This window comes from Peromyscus maniculatus, chromosome 8 (assembly GCF_049852395.1).
Source record: "Peromyscus maniculatus bairdii isolate BWxNUB_F1_BW_parent chromosome 8, HU_Pman_BW_mat_3.1, whole genome shotgun sequence".
Lineage (NCBI taxonomy): Eukaryota > Metazoa > Chordata > Mammalia > Rodentia > Cricetidae > Peromyscus > Peromyscus maniculatus.
The window spans coordinates 1,093,313-1,113,696 of NC_134859.1; the positions used below are offsets into that span (position 1 = coordinate 1,093,313).

At 45.7% G+C, this 20,384-nt stretch overlaps 1 protein-coding gene across 1 annotated transcript in view; it reads right to left on the bottom strand.

Moving 5' to 3' along the window:
* Bmerb1 (bMERB domain containing 1) overlaps positions 1–20,384 on the bottom strand; it is a 104,506-nt gene that overhangs the window by 41,557 nt on the left and 42,565 nt on the right. The window contains exon 2 of the mRNA XM_006983870.4: positions 7,225–7,348. Within this exon, the coding sequence (XP_006983932.1) occupies positions 7,225–7,348 (124 nt within the window). The remainder of the gene's footprint in view (positions 1–7,224; positions 7,349–20,384) is intronic.

Below are 20,384 nucleotides of genomic sequence, written 5' to 3' on the forward strand. Positions count from 1 at the left end.
GGCATAGTCCCAGGATGGTGCTTTTAGAAGGCAGTGGAGACTTTAAGAGGTGGAGCCTAGTGAGAGAAAGTTAGGCCATAGGGGGATTCTTTTGCAGAAGAATTTTGGGACCCCATCTCTTCTTACTTCCTTTCCAGGGTATTCTGTTTCCTCTAGGCTCATAGCAATGAAGCCAACTGATCACAGTTGAAACTTGAAACCCTGAGCCCAGAGAATCCTCTCTGTTTATGAATCCATTATCCTAGGTGTTTGTTATCATAACAGAAAGCTGCCTAGCACAGTTTCTGTCCAATATGACTTCTATCTACTCTCAACTCAACACATGGGGAGAGAAAGTTTTTATTGTAGATATGAGGGAGAGTTCAGCAGAAGTATCTGGAAGGTTCCGAACTGAACCAAGCCATGGGAGATAGGGGGGCAGGGAAGAGAGAAGGCAAGAGAAGGGACCAGGAGCCAAGAGCAGAGGATCCAGGGGGCACATGGCCAAAATGGCTAAGTTTTATAGAAAAGGAGAAGCTGGAGGAAAGGAAGCAAAGCCCAGCCCATGGGCTGGAGAGGTTTTAGGGTAGTGGGTCTGGGTGAGAAGTGCTGGGAGGAGCCAGGACTCTCTAACATGCACTTGTGATGCTGGGAGAACCTGGTAGCCAGCACCTGCTTATGCTAATAGACACTTCAGTTAGTCATTTGTCCTGAATTTCTTTGGGACACAGCAGTGAGCAGGCACATGGTGCCAGGAGGTGGGTGGGAAATGTTGATAAGAAGGATGTGATGAATGAATGAAGAGCATTGGCCACAGCTTGGAGACTTGGATCAGTGCTGGTTGGTGAGGCTACACTGAGTAAGTGTGAGGCAATGGCTCCTTCATTGTATGACTGGAAGTGCTGTCTCTGAGAATCCAGGAGAGGCTGGGGAGTGCTCAGCTAAAGGAGAACTAGAAAATGTTGGTAGGTGTCTGTCAGAAGCCTAGCACACCCAGAAGTCATCAGGTGGCTCTAGGTAAGGTCTGGAAATGTCGGAGTGCTGTGGATGAGAAAGAAGCTGTCCCCCAGACTCCTTGTGAGAGACCCTGGGTGCTGGCACTGGAGGATAAGGCAGGGAGGGCTCTGTAGTGCAATGTGTGGTCTAGGGATTGAGTGAGGGTTTCTTGGGGACCTAACAAAGATGGTGAAGCAAGACAAAACCCAATGTGGGCATGCGGGCACCCCAGCAGGAGCTTGCTCTGTTCTGGAAGGGCTGGACAATTAAGGGACAGGGGATCCTTGCATTGGGAGTAGCTTCAGGTTAAGGCTCTGCCTCCAAGACAGACATCACGGGTTCAAATTGTGCTTCTGTTGTTCACTAGCTACTGACCTGGAGTCAGTCATGTCTCTCTTGCCTCGGTTTCTATATCCACGTAGGGGAAAAGTTGAAACCACATTTTGTTGGTTTCTGTGAATGAATTATACCGTGTGTAGGGCACACTGTGTGACATTTCAGAGCCCCCAGGAAACAGCAGCTCTTAGTTGCCTTGCCTTGGGCCCAAGTAGTAGTAGAAGCTCCTGAGTTCTCAATAGGGCTCAGAGAATGGATACATCTCTCTCTCATACTACTCAACATTCTGGCGGAAGAAAGATGAGGAGAGGCTGTGCATCCCAGAGGACAGAGCAGTAACAAACCAAGGAAGAAACAGAGGGAGTGATGGCAGCTGCCACCACACCTGGTCTGAAAAGGATCTGCGCATGGCCACCTGGACTGTGGAATACAGGTTAATTTACAGGTCCCACAGCAGCTTAAAGATCGCCTCAGAGCGGGTGTAACAGAACCGGTCTCCTCGTGGCCATGACTGCTACTGGTTCTGCCAAAGGCTGCTAGGTTCAGGTCAGGAGAGAGAGAGAGAGAGAGAGAGAGAGAGAGAGAGAGAGAGAGAGAGAGAGAGAGAGAAATAACAAGGCTCTGAGGGATAAGGATGGGTAAGGTTGAGAAAGGTAATCTATTGTACATTTGAGAAATATTAATTGGCCTAAGTACTCAGCACTGCTCAGAATGCTAGAGATGTTACATTTACATTAAGAGAGATAAAGGTCCCCACCCCGTCCCCCTCCCCCTCCATCCCCCCACAGGCAACTATTCAGCTTATTCAGATGTAGTTTCTGCAGCGCCCTTTCCCTCCCCTCCCCTCCCCTCTCTCCCCTCCTCTCCCCTCCCTCCCATCTTCCTCCTTTCCTTCTTTCCTTCCATCCCTTCTTTTCTTTCTCACAGACTGCCAGCCATTGCTCCTGCAGCAGCAGACGAATTCTCCAGCCATCTCAAGTAACTCCAGGCTGAAGGGGTCCTCAGTCCTCTAAAGCAGCCTGTGTTCTTTGTCCTACTTTTAATGCTTGGGTGGAGTGGGGTGGGGGAGGGGAGTGTGCAGGGTTGTTTCTGAATCCTTATATTTCAGTTTGCTTATTTCCAGACAAAGGGAACATTGGTTTTTTGTTGTTGGTGGTGGTGTTTTAAATCTGTAAACTGGGAATGTTCTGAAGCCTTCCTTCCTCCAAAGGATCCCATCAGCAGAGTCATGCCCATGAAGCATCAATCCCTCTGTTTAAGCCACACTCTGGCACATGCAGAATAGAGTGAATGGCTGCAGTCAGTATTGCTCTCCATTTTACAGAGTAGGAGACAATACCAGAGTGTTATATACTGAGAGCATAGGTTTGAAGTGGGGGGGGGGGACTGGGCATGGATTCTAACTCCCTCTTTCCCAGATGGGAGACCTGTGGCAGCTCCTTTAACCCCTGAGGCTTGGTCTCTTCCTCTGCTAAATGGGATAATCACACACCCTGCTGAACAGGTGGGGCTGGAAAAAAAAATCACCAAAGGAAGATGCTGTGACCTGTTTGGAGGGTGATGCTCCCCAATTCCACTTCTGGTAGAGGATGGAATTGAGCTGACAGACAACTGAGATGTCAGCCCAGCTACCTTTGTTTTGTTGTTTTCTACTTTAGAAGGACACAGATCTAGCTGCACTTACTGTCTTTTTAGTGTTCCATGTCCAGTAGCCTGGGCAGGATGCTTGCTTAGGAATCTGACCAGAACTAGCCTGCTGTATGCATGGGCTAAGGGACTTTGAAGTGCACACACAAGCACAGTTCTTGCTTGATGGAACTAAGTTCACTTGGGCATAAGCATCTTCAAGTTTAGGAGCCTCTGTGTGTTCCCTTTGGTTATAGAGACCCTTCACAGAGCCAGGAAAGATGGCTGCACCTCCTCCTTGCAGACCCTGGTGTTTGGAAGTGCTGTTTCAATTCTCCTAGGTTCCCAGGTGTAAGAAGGAGTCCCTGTCTCCTAACTCTTTGATGTGCTTCAGTTCTAAATGCTCACCGTATGCCTGTTAGAATCCAGTTTTTAAAAACATATATTCTCACACCGGGTGGTGGTGGCACACGCCTTTAATCCCAGCACTCGGAGGCAGAGCCAGGCGGATCTCTGTGAGTTCGAGGCCAGCCTGGTCTACAAAGCGAGTTCCAGGCAATGCACAAAGCTACACAAAGAAAATCTCTGTCTCGAAAAAAAAAAAAAGTGGGGGGGAGGGAAACATATATTCTCTTGGGAGAACCCCTGCTCATCCCCAGGAATCCCGAGTTCTGGAGACCCAGATCACCAGGCAGCCCTAGAAAACAGTGCTATTTCTTGTATAATATTAGAGGGACCAGCCTTAATATTATACATCCCAGGGGCTCAGGAGAGAAACTATGAACAGCGAGGACTATTTTCAGGAAATAGAATCTCAGCGCACCGAGCTCTTAGTCCAGTCATTTATTCTCCCAAATCTTCTTCTCCATCCTTCCGTGCCCTGGGAGTCCCATGCCCTGGGAGTCCTGGTATGCATAAGCTTACAAGCAGTAATCCCTTGGTAGTGCAAAGGCAAGCTTCCAGGGGCAAACGGAGGGGTGATAAGAATCACAAAGAGGAGCAGTAATTGTTAATTATCATTTGCAACCCAAAAGGGAAGTGACTAATGGGGAAATGAATTAACTAAATTCGGGTAATATCTAAGAAGAGGGATCTTATGTGCTCAACTATATATAATCTTAAATGTGATTGGGAGAAAATGTTGCTAGGTCAATGGAAGAAAATAAAACTGCCTCCTTTTTTCCTGTGGCTCCTATCTGTCCAAGCTATCTGCCGTTTTTTCTACAGGGTGGGGGGAAGTGTGCTTGGTTGCTAGGCAACTTGTGTACAGGTAGATGCCTCTGGTGATAGTTAAAGGGAGATCTGGAACTAGAGGTAAGGTTTGGGAAAGGAGGAAGTTAAGCTTAATTGGCACATCCGCCAGGCCTTCTCAAATGGGTAGTTCTGTTCTTAGAGAATACAGAGGTATCTCAGATAAGGTACTTTCCTCCATCTGGGGATGGACCTGGCCGGATGCTGCCAATGATGATAATTACAGGGAGGCTTGAACTGGGGTTCTGGCTGTGCATAGCTGTCAGCACAGAAGGCTATCTAAATATTCCTAGAAGTGGTTAAGTAAGGAGTTAGAGGTCCATAAAATTAGTAAGGCTGCAAGAGAAGGAGGGCATGAGCTAAATTGTGCGAAGCTATTACTTGAAATCCACCTGACCTAGGCAGTGTCTCCTTCTGGAATTTACCTTAAGTCAGGAGACTAGCATGTATGTGATGGTCTGGACTGTTATTTCTGTTAGTCCTTGAATGTGGGTGAGGGAGATATCTGATTCCAGTACTGAAAGGGGAGAAACAGATGGGCTGGGGGAAGGAAGCCTTTCCTGGGGATGTTCTCCAAATACCTTGAATGTATATGTCCAGAGAGTGATCAGTCCACACAGTTAGCAATTCTTAGGGAAAAATCAATTGGGAAAACTATAAAGGCACACGTGATTTTCATAACAGAAGACAGTTGATATATAACAAGCCAAACAACACCAAATGCTCCTTGGAATTTAGCTTCCCCTGAAAGAATTCCTTGATCCCTTCAGGTAGTGGCTTTGCCATAACCAGCTGAGTTCTTATAATTTATTCCTGCGGCCCATAGCAGCTATTTTCTCCCCTTCTGCACTTGAGGGCACCAAAGCCCAGGGAGTCGCCTGCTGGATGGTCCAATTTGCCTCTTTAGCTCACACAAGGGCAGCACCTGGGGGTATCCCAATCCCTAATGAGTGACAGGGAAAGAGTTATCGCTTTCGAAGCAGGCTAGCCTGAACTCAACCCAGAGGCCTTATTTGACATGGTAGTAACAGCTGAACCTAGTGGAGCACTTAGGCACCTGTTCAGCATTTGAGAAGCCAGCCTGGGATACATAGCAAGACACTGTCACACACAAACAAAATAAGAAATAGTAGATGAAATATCTGCTTCTCTAGGTTACAGTGAGAATCTAAAATTCTTTTTTTGCATATAAAATTAATATTTGTGCAAAACATATATTTTATATGTGTTTTACATAATTTAAAAATTACCTCTAAATGCCATACCACACCTCCTTAAAACAAGCCAGAGGCTGTACGTTCACAGACTATTCACCTTGATAGTGCCACTTCCTGGAATACTGTTGCTAGTTCCCCCAGCAACCAGCTTTCTATTTCTCTTGGCTCAAATTAAGAACCACCCTTTCCCCAAACACATATGCACACACACACTAGCATGTATACATGATTGCATATACATACTTGTATGTATATACTTTCATAGTTTCATCTGGGTTGTGGCTGTTGCAGCACCCCACCCCACCCCACCCCACACACATAGGGCCCTACATTGTTAACATTCTAATGTTCACTTGTGAGTTGGTAAGCCATCCCAGCTCAGCTCCAAGGACATGGGAAGTTAAAAGCATTTCTCAATACAACAAAATGTACCAATCACATGACAGGCCAGAGAGCAGAGCTGTGGTGGTAATCTAATTTGTAGCTAGAATTTTCCTGCCTTGCCCACAGTCAGGACAAATCTTTGTCACCCGCCAGTTCCACAGCTGCTCAGACCCAACCAAGTAAACACAGAGACTTATATTGCTTACAAACTGTATGGCCGTGGCAGGCTTCTTGCTAACTGTGCTTATATCTTAAATTAATCCATTTCCATAAATCTGTACCTTGCCACGTGGTTGGTGGCTTACCGGCATCTTCACATGCTGCTGGTCATGGCGGCGGCTGTAGTGTCTCTCCGCCTCTGCCTTCCACTTCCCAGAATTCTCCTCTCTCCTTGTCCCACCTACTTCCTGCCTGGCCACTGGCCAATCAGTATTTTATTTGACATACAGACCATCCCACAGCACAGAGCTTTTGAGAAAAAGCCATAAGTAACCAGTTTCTGGAATTTCCCACTTAAAATAACAAAGTTAAAACATAAAGATACATTTCTTTCTTTTTTTCTTTCTTTCTTTTTTTTCCCCTCCAAACAAAGTTTTTCTGTGTAGCCCTGACTGTGTCCTGGAACTTGCTCTGTAGATCAGGCTGGCTTCAAACTCAGAGGTCTGCCTGCCTCTGCCTCCTGAGTACTGGGATTAACGATGTGTGCCACCACTGCCCAGCCCTAAAGACACATTTCTTAAGGCTTCCAGGAACCCTGGGATTTCCAGAGAGAGAAGACTGTAGATGCCACCTGTATACTATCTTCTATGGTGATCCCAATCTATCTCCCCTCAACAAAAAAACCAAGATTTTTTTTATATATATATATAATTTGTTGGTATTCTATTTTCTTTCCTTAAAATTTTTTTAATTAAGAAAACGGAATTTAAGCCATGCATGGTGGCAACACCTTTGATTCCAGCACCTGGGAGTTAGAGGCAGGCAGATCTCTGAGTCTGATGTTAGCTTGGTCTACAGAGCAAGTTCCAGGACAGCCAGGGCTATACAGAGAAACCATCCTAAAAAAAAAACCAAAACCAAGAAAGGAAACAAAGAAGAGAGAGAGAGAGAGAGAGAGAGAGAGAGAGAGAGAGAGAGAGAGAGAGAGAGAGAAGGAAGGAAGGAAGGAAGGAAGGAAGGAAGGAAGGAAGGAAGGAAGGAAGGAAGGAAGGAAGGAAGGAAAGAAAGAGGGGGAAGGAGGGAGAGAGGGAGAGAGGAAGGAAGGGAGGGAAGGAGGGAGGGAGGAAACTGAGTTTAGTTCCTTGAATATGTGGCATCCATGAGAGGTTTTCTTGGTGCCTTGAGGAATCGGTGTTAGTACATGACACTCAATCACCTATGTTTTCCAGGCTGCCTCTATTCTTCACACCTCCACCTTGCTTCCCCACTCACTCACATGAACCTGAGTTCTGACTCTCGACGGACCAGGACTTCACGGAGACGCTGGATTTTCGCCATTTCCAGCTCAATCTCTTCTGGCATCATGCTGGTCTCAGCCATGGAGATGATGTCCAGCTGGCCTGTGTGAACAGGAAACTGGTGTCAGGACTCTAATGCCATGAGGGCTTTCAAAAATTCCCACCAGGCATATGGGGTGTGGTTCCTCATTCCAGCTACTAGGGAGGCAGAGGTAGGAGGGTTGAGAGTTTGAGTTTCATCTGGGACACAGTGAGATCCTGTCTCTCCAAAAAAATAAGCATTCTTACAGGGAAACTGTGCTATTGCTCTGGGGAGCAACCATGCCGCAGCAGCCATAACACAGCACAGGGGCAGAGATATGAACTAGGCTGAGAGTGTGTGTGAGAGGAGGAACCTTCCAAATCCAGGAAATCCATGGTGCTATGGTTTTAATATGACTTGTGTTGAGGCTTGGACCCAAGCATAATGGAGTGAAGAGAAAGTGAGGCCTGTGATATATGATTAGAGATAATCCAGGTATGCGCCTTCTCTCACAGGCCTGGATTAGTTCCTAGGAGGCAGCTTGTAATGAAGCATGTTCCATTTCCTAGCTCACTCACCTCTCCTGCGTGCACCTGCTGCCCTGATGCAGCACGAGGCATCACCCACACGTGAACTTTCTGTCCTTCACCAGAATCAACTCCTTTCTTTACAAATCATCCTTTCCTGGGTATTCTGTCCTAATTACAGAAAATGAACTAAGACATGTGTGGAGCCTGGTGGGATGTCTGCAGAGGCTCAGTGGGCTCATGGGAACTTTCCCAAGGCATTGTCTGTCTCTGCCTGCTCCCAGCCCCTCAGTCTGCCTCTTTGACCGTGGCCATTTTGCATCCCCAAGCCTCAAAGACTAAGGATGATTCTAGATGAAAGAAAACTCTGTTTTAATTGTTTTAAGGTGCTAATAAGTAATGTAAGTAGTAATGGTACAAAGTAACAGAGCTTTGTTGTGGGAAATTCACAGAATGCTGGTAGGAAAAAAATACAGAGGGAAAAAATCTAGAGCCAGTGAGGGGGTAAAGGCTCTTGCTGGCAAGACTGATGACCTGAATTGAAGCTTCAGAACACACAAGATGGAAGGAGAGAACCAACCCCTCCCCCACAAGTTGTCCTGTGACTTCCATACATACACTGTGGCACACATGTGCCCTATCCCCACAATAAATAAAATAAATAAATAAATATCCATATGACACTGCCCAGAGAGAGCCACTACTTACCTTTTAGTGGACATCCCTCCAGGCTTTTATTTTTCTTTTTCATTCTCTTTTTTAAAAACTTTCAGTGCTAAGAATCAAATACAGGACTTTGTAGGTGAGCACTGGGCTACTGAGCTATACCCTAGCCCTCTTCCGGTGCACTATGGTCACTTATACACATTACCATATAACGTGTATAAGGAACTATACTGGGGCTGGAGAGATGGCTCAGCAGTTAAGAGCACTGGCTGCTCTTTCAGAGGACCTGGGTTTGATTCCCAGCACCCACGGTTCTCTATAACTCCAGCCCCAGGGGATCTGATGCCCTCTTTTAGCCTCCACAGGCACAGACTGATACATGGTACACAGACACACACAGGTGAAACACCCGCACACATAAATTAACTGTATGACCTTGAACTCCCATCCTTCTGAATCCACCTTCTACATCCTGGGGTGACAGGTCTGTGCCTCCATAGTCATCACTCCCTATGGTAGTCCATGAGATGTCATGTTAGGGTGACAGAGGTTGAGAATCTCCAATTCAAAACCAAAAATCTGGAATCCAAAGTCCAAACTTTCTGAGCACCACCATGACACTATAGGGGACAATTCCACACCTGAACCTGACCTCTGTATAAAATTACCTACATGTGGCCAGAGGTGTCAGATTCCCCTGCAGCTGGAGTCACAGGTTGTGAGTCATCTGATGTGAATGCTGGGAACTTCCAGCCTCAAACATACTTAAAAAGACTAATAAAGAGCTACCAAAATGTTATTAGTTAGAAATGTTAATACATATATATGCATATATATACCATTAAACATATAATATATATAATGCATATATAAACCATTAAACACATACACATGCATCCACTGCTCTGTGGATTTGGTGAATCTCAATAGCTCATCCTTTCTCTTCTCACTCAGCACATGTCACGTGTATTTCCTATCCTCAGCTGCTCCTATGCAGTGGTGTAAAAGCCCAAGCCCCTTCTATTTGTGACTGTATTATAAATTGTTTCCCAATTTAAAAAAATTCAGCTCCCCCCCCCCATACACACCCCTATATACGGCTTTGTAGTGACCATCCCCAAAGCCAGACCTCAATGAAGGGGTCCTTCTGGCTACATTTCCAGAGGGAATAGAGGTTGATAAAAGATGCAATATTCTAAGGCCTTTATGGTGGTACAGGCAGCCTGTTTGAAGATATATGTGCTGATTTCTTCCACACTACTGCCTGAGGCTTGGGAAGATGATGTGTAAGAGGATCTGCAGGAAATTTTCCAGCATTATGGGCTGGACAAAGGTCTGGTCAGGGCAAGCTGGTTGTGCTTCAGTCCCCGACCCACCACCCCACAATCATATTCTGGGTCCCGTTGCTCCAGGGATCACACCAAAATGCTCCAGGACTGGAGCAATAAGGCTCTACTGAGGAGAGGAGAAAGGATGGGCCGGGGGCACTGCTCTGTTGAAAAAGTGCCTGCCATGCACCCATGTGGACGTGTCAGGTGCTGAGAGCCGGTTGTGCCCTGCCTGCTCTCACTTACTCCACGTGGGCCACGCCTTGCCCCAGGATACTCCATTTTACAGGCAGCTTTTGCCTCCATTTTGAGGGAGGATGACTGCCTCTGGGTGGACCTAGAAACTGTATAGCTAAGCATCGACATTCTGTTGCATCTGCCAGGACCACCTACCCAGCACAGACTGAAAAATGACTTATCCCTATAATTTTATAGGGCTGAGTTGAGAATGTAGAAGCACATGGGTATATTAAAACCCTATCAGGAAACATGGCTCAAGAACTTAGGAGACACATCAGACCAAGGAAAGGTGGGAAGCTCCCTTGCATGGATCACACACTTAACACTGCAATGGCATCTGATACTTGGCATGTTGGTCAAGGGCAAGAAGTCTTCAACTGTGCCTAAAGCTTGGGTTCAGCTTCCTCCACCTCTGCTGTTGATGCAGCTTCATCAACTGCCTGCCAGCCCACCTTTTTGCCCATCTGGGCCTGGACCTGTTTTCTGCTCCAAATCTGGTTTGGCCTTTTACATCACAGCTGAATTCCACAGCTTTGCTCTCTAACATGACCAACTCCAGCAGCAGCACCCTCCAGTTCATTGTCTTACTGAGAAGACTCTTTCTCAGCCCATTTCTGACCCCTCTTAAACTCTGCTGCAGCTTCTTTAACTTGTACTCATTCTGTAGCCCATGTGCATAGAGATACATAAATATATTTACTGTGCTCTGTGTGATCTGAGAATTAATATTCATAATTAATATTGGAATAGAAGAACCTGCATTTACCTCAGCCAGACTACCAAGTCAGGTGGATTATATGATAAATTGCTGTTGTTGAACTCCATAAACGATGTGAATTTATTGTTATTTGATAAATTCTGACATTGTGAAAAGGCATAAACATGTTCTGGCATAATGGCTTATGAAAGCAGACATCTGTAACACCAGCAATGCGGATGAGAGGCATGTGAAAACAGGCAGATCCCTGGAGCTTGCTGGCCAACCAGCCTAGCTGAACCAATAACCTCCAGGTTCAGTGAGGGACCCTGTCTCAAAAAACTAAGGTGAGAGCAATAGAGGAAAGCACCAAACATCAACCTCTGGCTTCCACATGTGTGCACACACTTATACATGCAACACACACATACACAATAATTATAACATTCATATTGGCTGAACATCACTCTATGCAACTTTGCTGACTCTGGGTACCCAGCTTTTGAAGGTGAAATTGGATGGTGAATAAATGGGGCTCTCTGGAATCTAATGACATGGGCTGGAGCGCGAGGCCCGCACCTCACTCCCTGTAGGACTTTGGGCAGTCCGTCAATCACTCTGGCTCAGCAGCTCTGTGACCAGAAAGTCAGGGAGTCCTCCACATTGGCACTCGTGAGGAATGAATTTGCCCAGGTATGCTGTGCTCCATATATGGTCACAACGATCCTTTGAAGGACCACTGCACTTAACCTGCTACCTTTTGACCTCACCCCATGCTAGCAGGGTCAGAATGCCACTCTCTCAGAAACCATCAGAAGCCAGGCCGGAAGCAGCAGGTGTCTCAGAAAGCAGCCAAGAGGTGTGAGGGACCATGGGAAGGGAAATGGAGTCTTCCAGGAGCCAGCAAGGGACCCAAATTAGTAAACTTGCTCTAATTCATCAGCTACACAATGTCAAATGTCCTTTCCCTGATGAATATTTTTTTTCTTCTGCAAAACAGGGATGCTGTGCTGCAGATTCTATGTCTTATCTCATCTAATCCCTAACAATGACTCTGGGATTGGAAAAGACAAGTGATGGGCTGAGCGTGTGGCTCAGTTAGTAGAGTGCTTATTTAGCATGTGCAACGCCCTGAGTTCCAGCTCCAGCACAGCACACACTGTGTGTGCCTCTAATCCCAGAACTGAGCAGGTGGAAACAGGAGAGTCAAAAGTTCAAACACATCTGTAGCTACACAGTGAAGTAAAAGTGGCTTGCCCAGCATGTATTCCAGCACCAATACATTGGAGAGATGGAATACAAACAGACCCAGCTCACTGGAGCCCTTTCTCCCTCATTTTCCCCCAAACCACGAGTCATATCTTACCCACACTAGGCCATTTCCTGGTGCAGGTTACATATATCTGTACTTGTGAGCATGTCCTTTGAACCAGAGTACAATAGAACCCTTCTTGTGTTTCAATGCACCATTCAGTTAGCCGACCTGCTTTTGAAGATACAAATGCTGAAAATTGCAACACGCCAGGGCAGTTCTTAAACATTAAACCAAGCACATTATAGTGATCCCCACCAGAAACTTGAGTTCTGGCAAGATTGCTCAGGGGGTAAAGGTGCTTGCCACCAAGATTGATGATCTGAATTCAAGAGAGTACTGACTCCTGCAAGTTGTCCTCTGACATGGAGATGTATGTGCTGTGGTATGTGTGCAATGCCCCCCCTCACAGTAAATATGATTGTTTTAAAAACCAGGTTTATTCCACGTATTAGCTACTTTCTTGTTGTAGTGATGAAATACCCAACAAAACAACTTAAGGGGAAAGGCTTGGGCTCGAGGTTTAAGAAGGGATACAGTTCATCATGGGATACAGTTCCCATGGAGGTGGGGGGATGAAGATGCTGATTCTACTATTTTGCAGTCAGAAAGCAGAAATCGGTGAATGTCGATGCTTAGCTATACAGTTTGGGATCCCAACCCATGAATGGTGCTGCCAGTATTCAGGGTGACTTTTCCCTCCTCAGTTAAACCTCTCTAGAAATTCACTCACAGACACACCCACAAGTGTGTCTCTTAGGTGACTCCAAGTCCAGTCAGTTTGGTACTGAAGATGAACTGTCATACTCAGCAATAACATCAACAACTAAAATTGATGGAGCATTTTGTATCACATGGAGCCTTGGGACCTTATTTGATTTTCAAATAGCCCTGGGATGTCAGAACTGTTATCCCATTTCACAGAGGAGAAGTTGAGAATCAGAAAAAGAAGAGATGAGGCTGAGGTTAAAACTGAGATCTATGAGCTGGGGATGTAGCTCAGTAGTAGGGCATTTATCTGGTATGCATAGGGCCATTGATTTGACCCCTGATAGATAGATGGATAGATAGATAGATAGATAGATAGATAGATAGATAGATAGATAGATAGATAGATAGATAGATAGATGAGTCCTACTCCAAAACCCTTGTGATCTATTCATTTAAGGAGCATATTCCTACTTGAAATGCACCATCATCATTATATCAATAAAGAAAACAGAACATAGGTTGAGCAGCCATAATCCATAATGATCTGAAAAGATGATCCCAGAAGATTAGAAGACCTTTTGGAACATTTTGGATTCTGGTCTAAAATCTGGAAAGCTCCAAAGTCTGCAGCACATTCTGGTCCCAAGCATTTCAGACAAGAGACAGGCCATCTGCATGTCAGTGGTATTGCCTCTGGAACATGCAAAATGGCCAGTTGCAGGCTAGTGAGCATAGTGATGGTTAAGATGGCTATTGCCAGGCTCAGCAACCACCCAGGAAACTAGCCTCTGGGCATGCATGTGCGGGATTATCTGGGGTTAACAGAAGTAAGAAGACCCATCACAGATGAGGCTGTTGCTGTGGGCTGGGGTCCTGAACTAAAGGGAGGACATGAGCACCAGCACCAGTGTTTGTCTCCTTCCTGATTGCAGATGCAATGTGACCCTTTGTTTCCCCGCTCCTGTCACCTTGCCCTCTCCACCATGATGAGTGTCCCCTCCAACTGTAAGCCCAAACAAGCTTGGCCTTTCTTAGGTTGCAAGACATCAATTTTATGGGAAGTTTGTTAAAAGGGCATCCTCCAAGGATTAGAATAACCTGGGCCAAAGGTCACGTCCTTTACATGAGGAAGACTTTAAACCTCAGCAAGGCAGATACAGGAAGTAGATAAACAAGAGTCTCACATGATGGTTTCTACACTCCCTTCTGATATTTCGGGAGACATCCATCAGCTGTCAACAGCTGGACACTTGAGGAAAGCAAATTATGAGAGGAGCAGGAAGTGTCCGGCCTGGCTAGGAAAGTTGGCTCTGTTTCCCAGCTGAGCTTACTTGCTGGGGATGAGAACAAAGCATTAAGGCACAGAAATCTCGAGCTCCAACTGCCATTGCTGTCACAGCACTTCCAGGAGTTGAGTCATTCCTGGGGGAAGAAGCAGCTAAATCCATCTTTTTTATCCCCAAATGCCACCCCAAGGACACACGTGCCTCACAAGCAGCAGCAAACAAGAGCTGAGTGCCAGGCATGGCTGGGATGGGCCAACAGGTTCAGCCATTTATCTTGAGAGTGTATATGCCCAAGGAACCCATGCCTAGCAATGGGGTGACAGCAAATGAGAACTAGCAATCTAGAAACTGCTATTTGTGCAGGCTGACCTCAAACTCTTAGGCCTCCCTGGGGGAGAGATAACAGACATCTATCACTCCCAGTTTGAAATATCCATGAACACCGGCTCAGAGAATAAAATAGCTAATGACAAAAGAAGTATCCCTTAGCATATGCCGCAGGCACAGGTGGCCAGGACCTTGCTGTCACTTTACAATCCATACATCCTGGTGTGCAGGACAAAGGCTCCTTGCTCTCCCTAACACTCTTCTTCATACCCATCTCTTTCTAGTTTAATCTAAAAGCATTGTAGAGGTCGTAAATGATTTGTCAAGGTCAACCAATAAGTGGCAGGGCTGAGACTCCAATCCAGACTTAATTAAAAAGCCCTTGTGCTAGATCAAAGAACTACCAAAACTACAGACCCTGCATAGAATTCACATGTTCTTACTAGGACATGTCACCTCAACACAGGCCCTCAAAACAGGCCTAAACCAACAGGGCCAACTGGTCAAGGTGAAACCTCCACACACTTACCTAGGTTTATTATTATTATTATTGTTTTACATTGACTCTGCTTGTGGGGTTTTTGTTGTTGTTTTGGAAGTGTTTATAGTTATTATTGGTTTTGGTGCTAGGGAGTTGGGGAGTCCAGGGCCTCACATGTGCTAGACAAATGTTTCACCACATTTAAATAAAATGTTTTTAAAAACATTTAAAAAAAAAAAAAAACTTAAAAATGGCCGGGCGGTGGTGGCGCACACCTTTAATCCCAGCACTTGAGAGGCAGAGCCAGGCAGATCTCTGAGTTCAAGGCCAGCTTGATCTACAGAGCAAGATCCAAGACAGGCACCAAAACTACACAGAGAAACCCTGTCTCGAAAACAAACAAACAAAAATAATAATTTAAAAATGTACATGTGTGAGTATGCAGACACACACGTGGAGGCCCATGAAGGCCAGAAGAGGGCACTGAATTTCCTGTTGCTGGAGTTACAGGCAATTGTGAGCCACTCAGCATAGGTGCTGGGAGCTGAACTCCAGTCCTCTGCAAGAGCAGCAAGCACTCTTAGCCACCTCTCCAGCCCAGTCCATGACCTTCTTTAGGGAAAATGTAGCAACCCAATTAGACTCTAGTCTCTAAACTCACATTTCCACAGGAACATCTTCCTGACCTTGACCCAAGGGAGAGTCTTATGTATCAGGGAATAGATATCTAAGCCCAATTACAAAAGCCCTGGTGGCAGCCCACCGGTGGTTGTCATCAGCTGTCGTGTGAACCCATTTCAGCCCTCAAGCACTCTGTCTCAGGGTGGGCTGAGAGGCTCTCCTCTCTCTGATGTTAATAGAGTGAGAAGGAAGCAGCCAGCTGCTTTTTAATGAGTCATTCTTTCCCAAGGGGGTAAAGTAACTGCTTTAAATTTTGAAGCTCCTGGCTGCTTTATCCCTGAGGCCTGTCTTGAGAAGGAGGATGGAGCTGGGGCCCAAGAGAAAGCATACTGCTGCACACCGAAGCTTCCACACTGTGTTCTTTGACTCAGTTACCTTGAGGAGAGCACAGCAGCTCTGGAGCCAGAATGCCTCCATAGCCTTCCAGAAGTGTTTTTCTCCATCTCAGCCACAAGCACATTTTTCAACTTCTCTTGAGTTTCTAGTTTCTCAGCCTCATCTGACCTCTCCAAGAACATCAAGGTGATCTGAGGTGCTATGGTTTGCATAGCATCCCCTGAAGCCCCATGTGTTAAAGACTTGGCTCCCAGAAGGGTGCTATCAGGAGATGGTGGGGACTGAAAAGGTGGGGCTCAGGCTTGGAGCTGTGAATGGGTACCCAGTCCTTCCTCTTCCCCTCCTCCACTTCCTACCTGAGAGCTGAAGGCCACAAGACCAAGGCAGTGACCACATGCTGAATCTCCAAAACTGAGCTAAAATAAATCTTTTAGTGTGTGTGAGTATATGTGTACATGTGTGTGTTTGTGTGTGTATGTGTACACATGAACATATACACATGCAAACCAGAGAACAATCTCAGGTGTTGTTCCTCGGGAGCCATCCAGTTTGGCTTTTGAGACAGGGTCTCTCATTTACCTGGAACTCACTGAGTAGGTCAGGCTGACTAGCCAGAGAGCCCCAGTGGCTGTTCTGTCTCCACCTCCCCAATGCTGGATTATAATCCTACAATATACTCTTACATGCCTTCTTATGTTTGTGCTTGGGATCCAAACCTAGGTCCTCACGTTTGCACAACAAACACTTTACTGAGCCATTTCCTCAGTCCCCATTTTTTTCTCTTTGTAAGTTGCTTTGTCTCATACATTCATTACATCAACAGAACACTGACTGGGCATAGTCAGCAATGTGGCTCAGACACTGGGGCTTGAGGAGACTGACTTGGACCCCAATCCTGGCTCTGATTCTTTCTAACTGCTGACCTTGAACAGACAACAACAACACCTGCTTGCTAAGACTCAGTGTCCTTGCTGACCTCTGTCTGGTATCTATCTGCCTTTTTTTTTTTTTTTTTTTTTGGTTGCATGACACCTTGGGGCTATTTATCACACAAGGTCCAACTTGTTCTGAACATCTTTCCCAGAGCAAAGATTTATCACCATGTAAAATGTCCCTGAGACTTTCTGGCAGGCAGAAACTGCAGCTCCCAAGTAGGATTTCCAAAAGGTTTCCTGTGAATGTGTACCAGAGAGCTGGCACTCCAAATGAGATGATGGTCGAGTCCTGTGGATTACTGGACTATATGTAATGTCATCTTGCATTAATCAATGTCCTCTCCTCAACACTTCCAGATGACCTTCGGTGAGTCACTGGGCCGCTGTGACACAGTTCTCCTAAGCCTAAGCCTAAGTAGAAGGGCTCAGATTGGTTCCTGAGACCTGTTGGGACCAAGCAAGTGAATATCCCAGAGAGCTGTTCTGAGACTGAGGATGTGGCTTAGTTAGTAGAGTGCTCATCTACCATGCACAAAGTCCTGTGTTTGATTCTCAGCATAAACCAGACATGGCGGCACATGCTGTGACCTAAGGCTTGATGAGGTGAAGGCAGAAGGATCAGATGTTCGAGGTCATCTTTGGCTACATAACAAGTTTGAGGCCAATCTGGACTACCTGAGATTCCACCTCAAAACACAAAAACAAATAAAATAAAAAGAGAGAGCATGTTATTCTGGCTGTTGAGTTAAAACTGTGGAACAAATAACCCTATAGTGACAGGATAATTGGCTGATTAGGTTGAAAAGCATAAACAACCAATGCTTTACAGCATGATGGTTCATTCTATTATTCATGGGTTTTTTCAATTTCCTTCATGAATCCAGACAATTATAAAAACATCCTGAGCTGTGAAGCACGAGAATCTTCACCATGACTCCCCAACTTCCAATTTTAAAACCAAGTCAAGAATTAGCAGAGGGCCCTGGCCATGCAAGGATGGTTAGAAAACCAAATGGTGCCTCAGAAAAATGTGCTCAGTGGGACTACAATGAGAATCTTGGGAGAAAGTGATTAGGACTGTCGAAAGTCAGACTTCAGGTTTTAAAAACTGCCTAGCTTGAAAGGCATGTTGCTGGTTGAATTCTCAAAGCCTGGAAACCTGTCATGGAGGTAAGCCATGTGGATGACAGGGTTTTCATTCAGAAGGTTCCAGACCATGAGAATAGTGTGGGAATTGGGCGGAGGCTCTGAAAAAGGGTTAGCCATTTCTTTCATTTTGGACATGGATGACTTCATTGTTCCTGCTTCCTATGGTTCTGTGCAGGGAGTGAGGTGTTGCCATGGGTGCTGTTCTCACATACAGTGTCACTAGACAGATAAATGAACGCGGGCTGAGCCCCAGGGAGCCAGAGCATCTCTGGACACAAACTCTAGCATCATAGCTGACTGTAAAAACTGGGTCTGGAGCCCTAGTCTGGGTCCCAGTGAAGACTATGTTGAGTGTCTTGCTTGGTAGTTCATGAAGTGGCCACCTGCCACTGGGGGTCACTGTCTCAATTTAACAGAGCATAGAGAGAAAGATATTGGATCTAAATGATGAGATCATTTCTAATGAAAATAGGGTCAGGAGGGCAAGGAGATGGCTTAGTCAGGAAAATGCCACACAAACGTGAGGACGAGACTTTGAGCCCCAGAAACCCCTTAAGAAACGCTGGGTATGGTAGCACACACTTTCGTTCACAGGTGGAGGCAGCCAGGCAGGCTATTGAGGTCATGAGTCCTGGACCCTGTTCTCAAAACAAAAAATGAGGAAGGACACCTGACTTTGACCTCTGACTTCCATGTGCACCTGTGCATGCACACGTGAATGTGCATACACATACCAAAACAAAGGACTACCACCCCCTTAAAAACAAATAGGGCTGAAATGACAGGTACCTGGGTTAAACTGGAGGTGGTTAGTTACATTTGGGGAAAGATAGAAAAGTCTAGACTCTGGGAGTGAGTGTGGGAGTGAGTGAAAAATGCTGCCCACAATACCCCAACGCTAGGAAACTCCAGCATGAGTCATGGAGAGCCCACGTCAGAAACAGCTATTTTGAGTCCAGCTGGAAACTTCTGCTCCCACCAATGTATAAAGCAGGCATGGTGGTGCATGCCTGGAACCTCAGCGCTCCCACCAATGTATAAACCACAGTGGTGCATGCCTGGAACCTCAGCGCTCTGAAAGTGGAGGAAGAGAACCAGAAGTTCAAGTTATCTTTGGCTACATAGCAAGTGTTCACAGCCTGGACTACACAAGAACAGGTCTCAGAAAAAGGAGAAGAGGGGGAGAAGGGAGGCGACAGCTTCTGCTAAAGATGGGTCTGGAAGCTATGGCCTGGTGGCCAGTCCAACCCACCATCTGCCTCTCTTTGTTCAGCCTATGAGTCACAATGGTTTTTACATTCCCAAATGGTTGAGGGGGGAAAAACAGATCACGATGTGAAAATGGCACAAAATTCTGACTTTGGTGCCCATAAAGAAAATACCATTGGAATGGGGCCATGCACAGTTGTCATGTACTGTTTCCATGGCTATTCTGTGCTACAACAGGGCAGAGTATCTGGGTGGGGACCATATGTCCCTCTGAGGCAAAAATATTTACTATCAACCCTTGAAGAAAAGGCCCCTCTCCTAAGTGAGCCAGTGACTGTGTTATGTGTTTGAAGACATTTAGCGAAAACTGAATAGGTGATAGGTCAGTCAATAAAATGACCTGAGTTCAAACCCCAGAACGCAACTGAAGAAGCCAGGTGTGATAGCAAGTGCTCATCATGCAGCACTGGGAAGACAGAGACAGACCCTGGGGTTCACTGGCCATCCAGTCTAACTGAATTAGTGAGCTACAGACCAATGAAATACCCCATCTTGTAATATCAGAAAGAGTAGCAGCAGAGGAAGCCACCCAAGGTTGACCTCTGGCTTCCAAATGTACAGACACACACAAACACACATGCACACAACATACACAAACACACAAGCACACACATGTAACACACACACATACACACAGGTACACACATCTCTAACTTGTTTCATATAAACCAAGGCATTCAAGATTTTTAAAATCCACTCATATTGTGCTGGGAAACTTAATGAAACATTTGCTATTTCTTGCCAGGTGGGCAGGATTGCTAATATTTTATATAAGCCTGCTTATTGATGCTTTTAAAGTTATAAAGCAAACATGCCATCTAGAATTTAAATAGTAATCCCCAGTGCAACAACAATGGTATATTCAATTTCATAATGGTCACTTAGCCCCATTTTTATAGTGTTACAAACTACATCACCTGTATTTTGTATAATCTTATATCATAAGCCATAATTGAAATGAATCTGACAGAAATAACAGTCACTACTTTTAATTAAATTTTTGGTGTGTGTGTGTGTGTGTGTGTGTGTGTGTGTGTGTGTGTGTGTGTGTGATGAGGGGCCATACATGCCATAGGGATACATATCCATACATATCTATGAGAATAACTTTTGTAAAGTGGTTTTTCCTCCCACTTTTATGTGGGTTTTGGGGAGTGAACTTGGGTTTGTG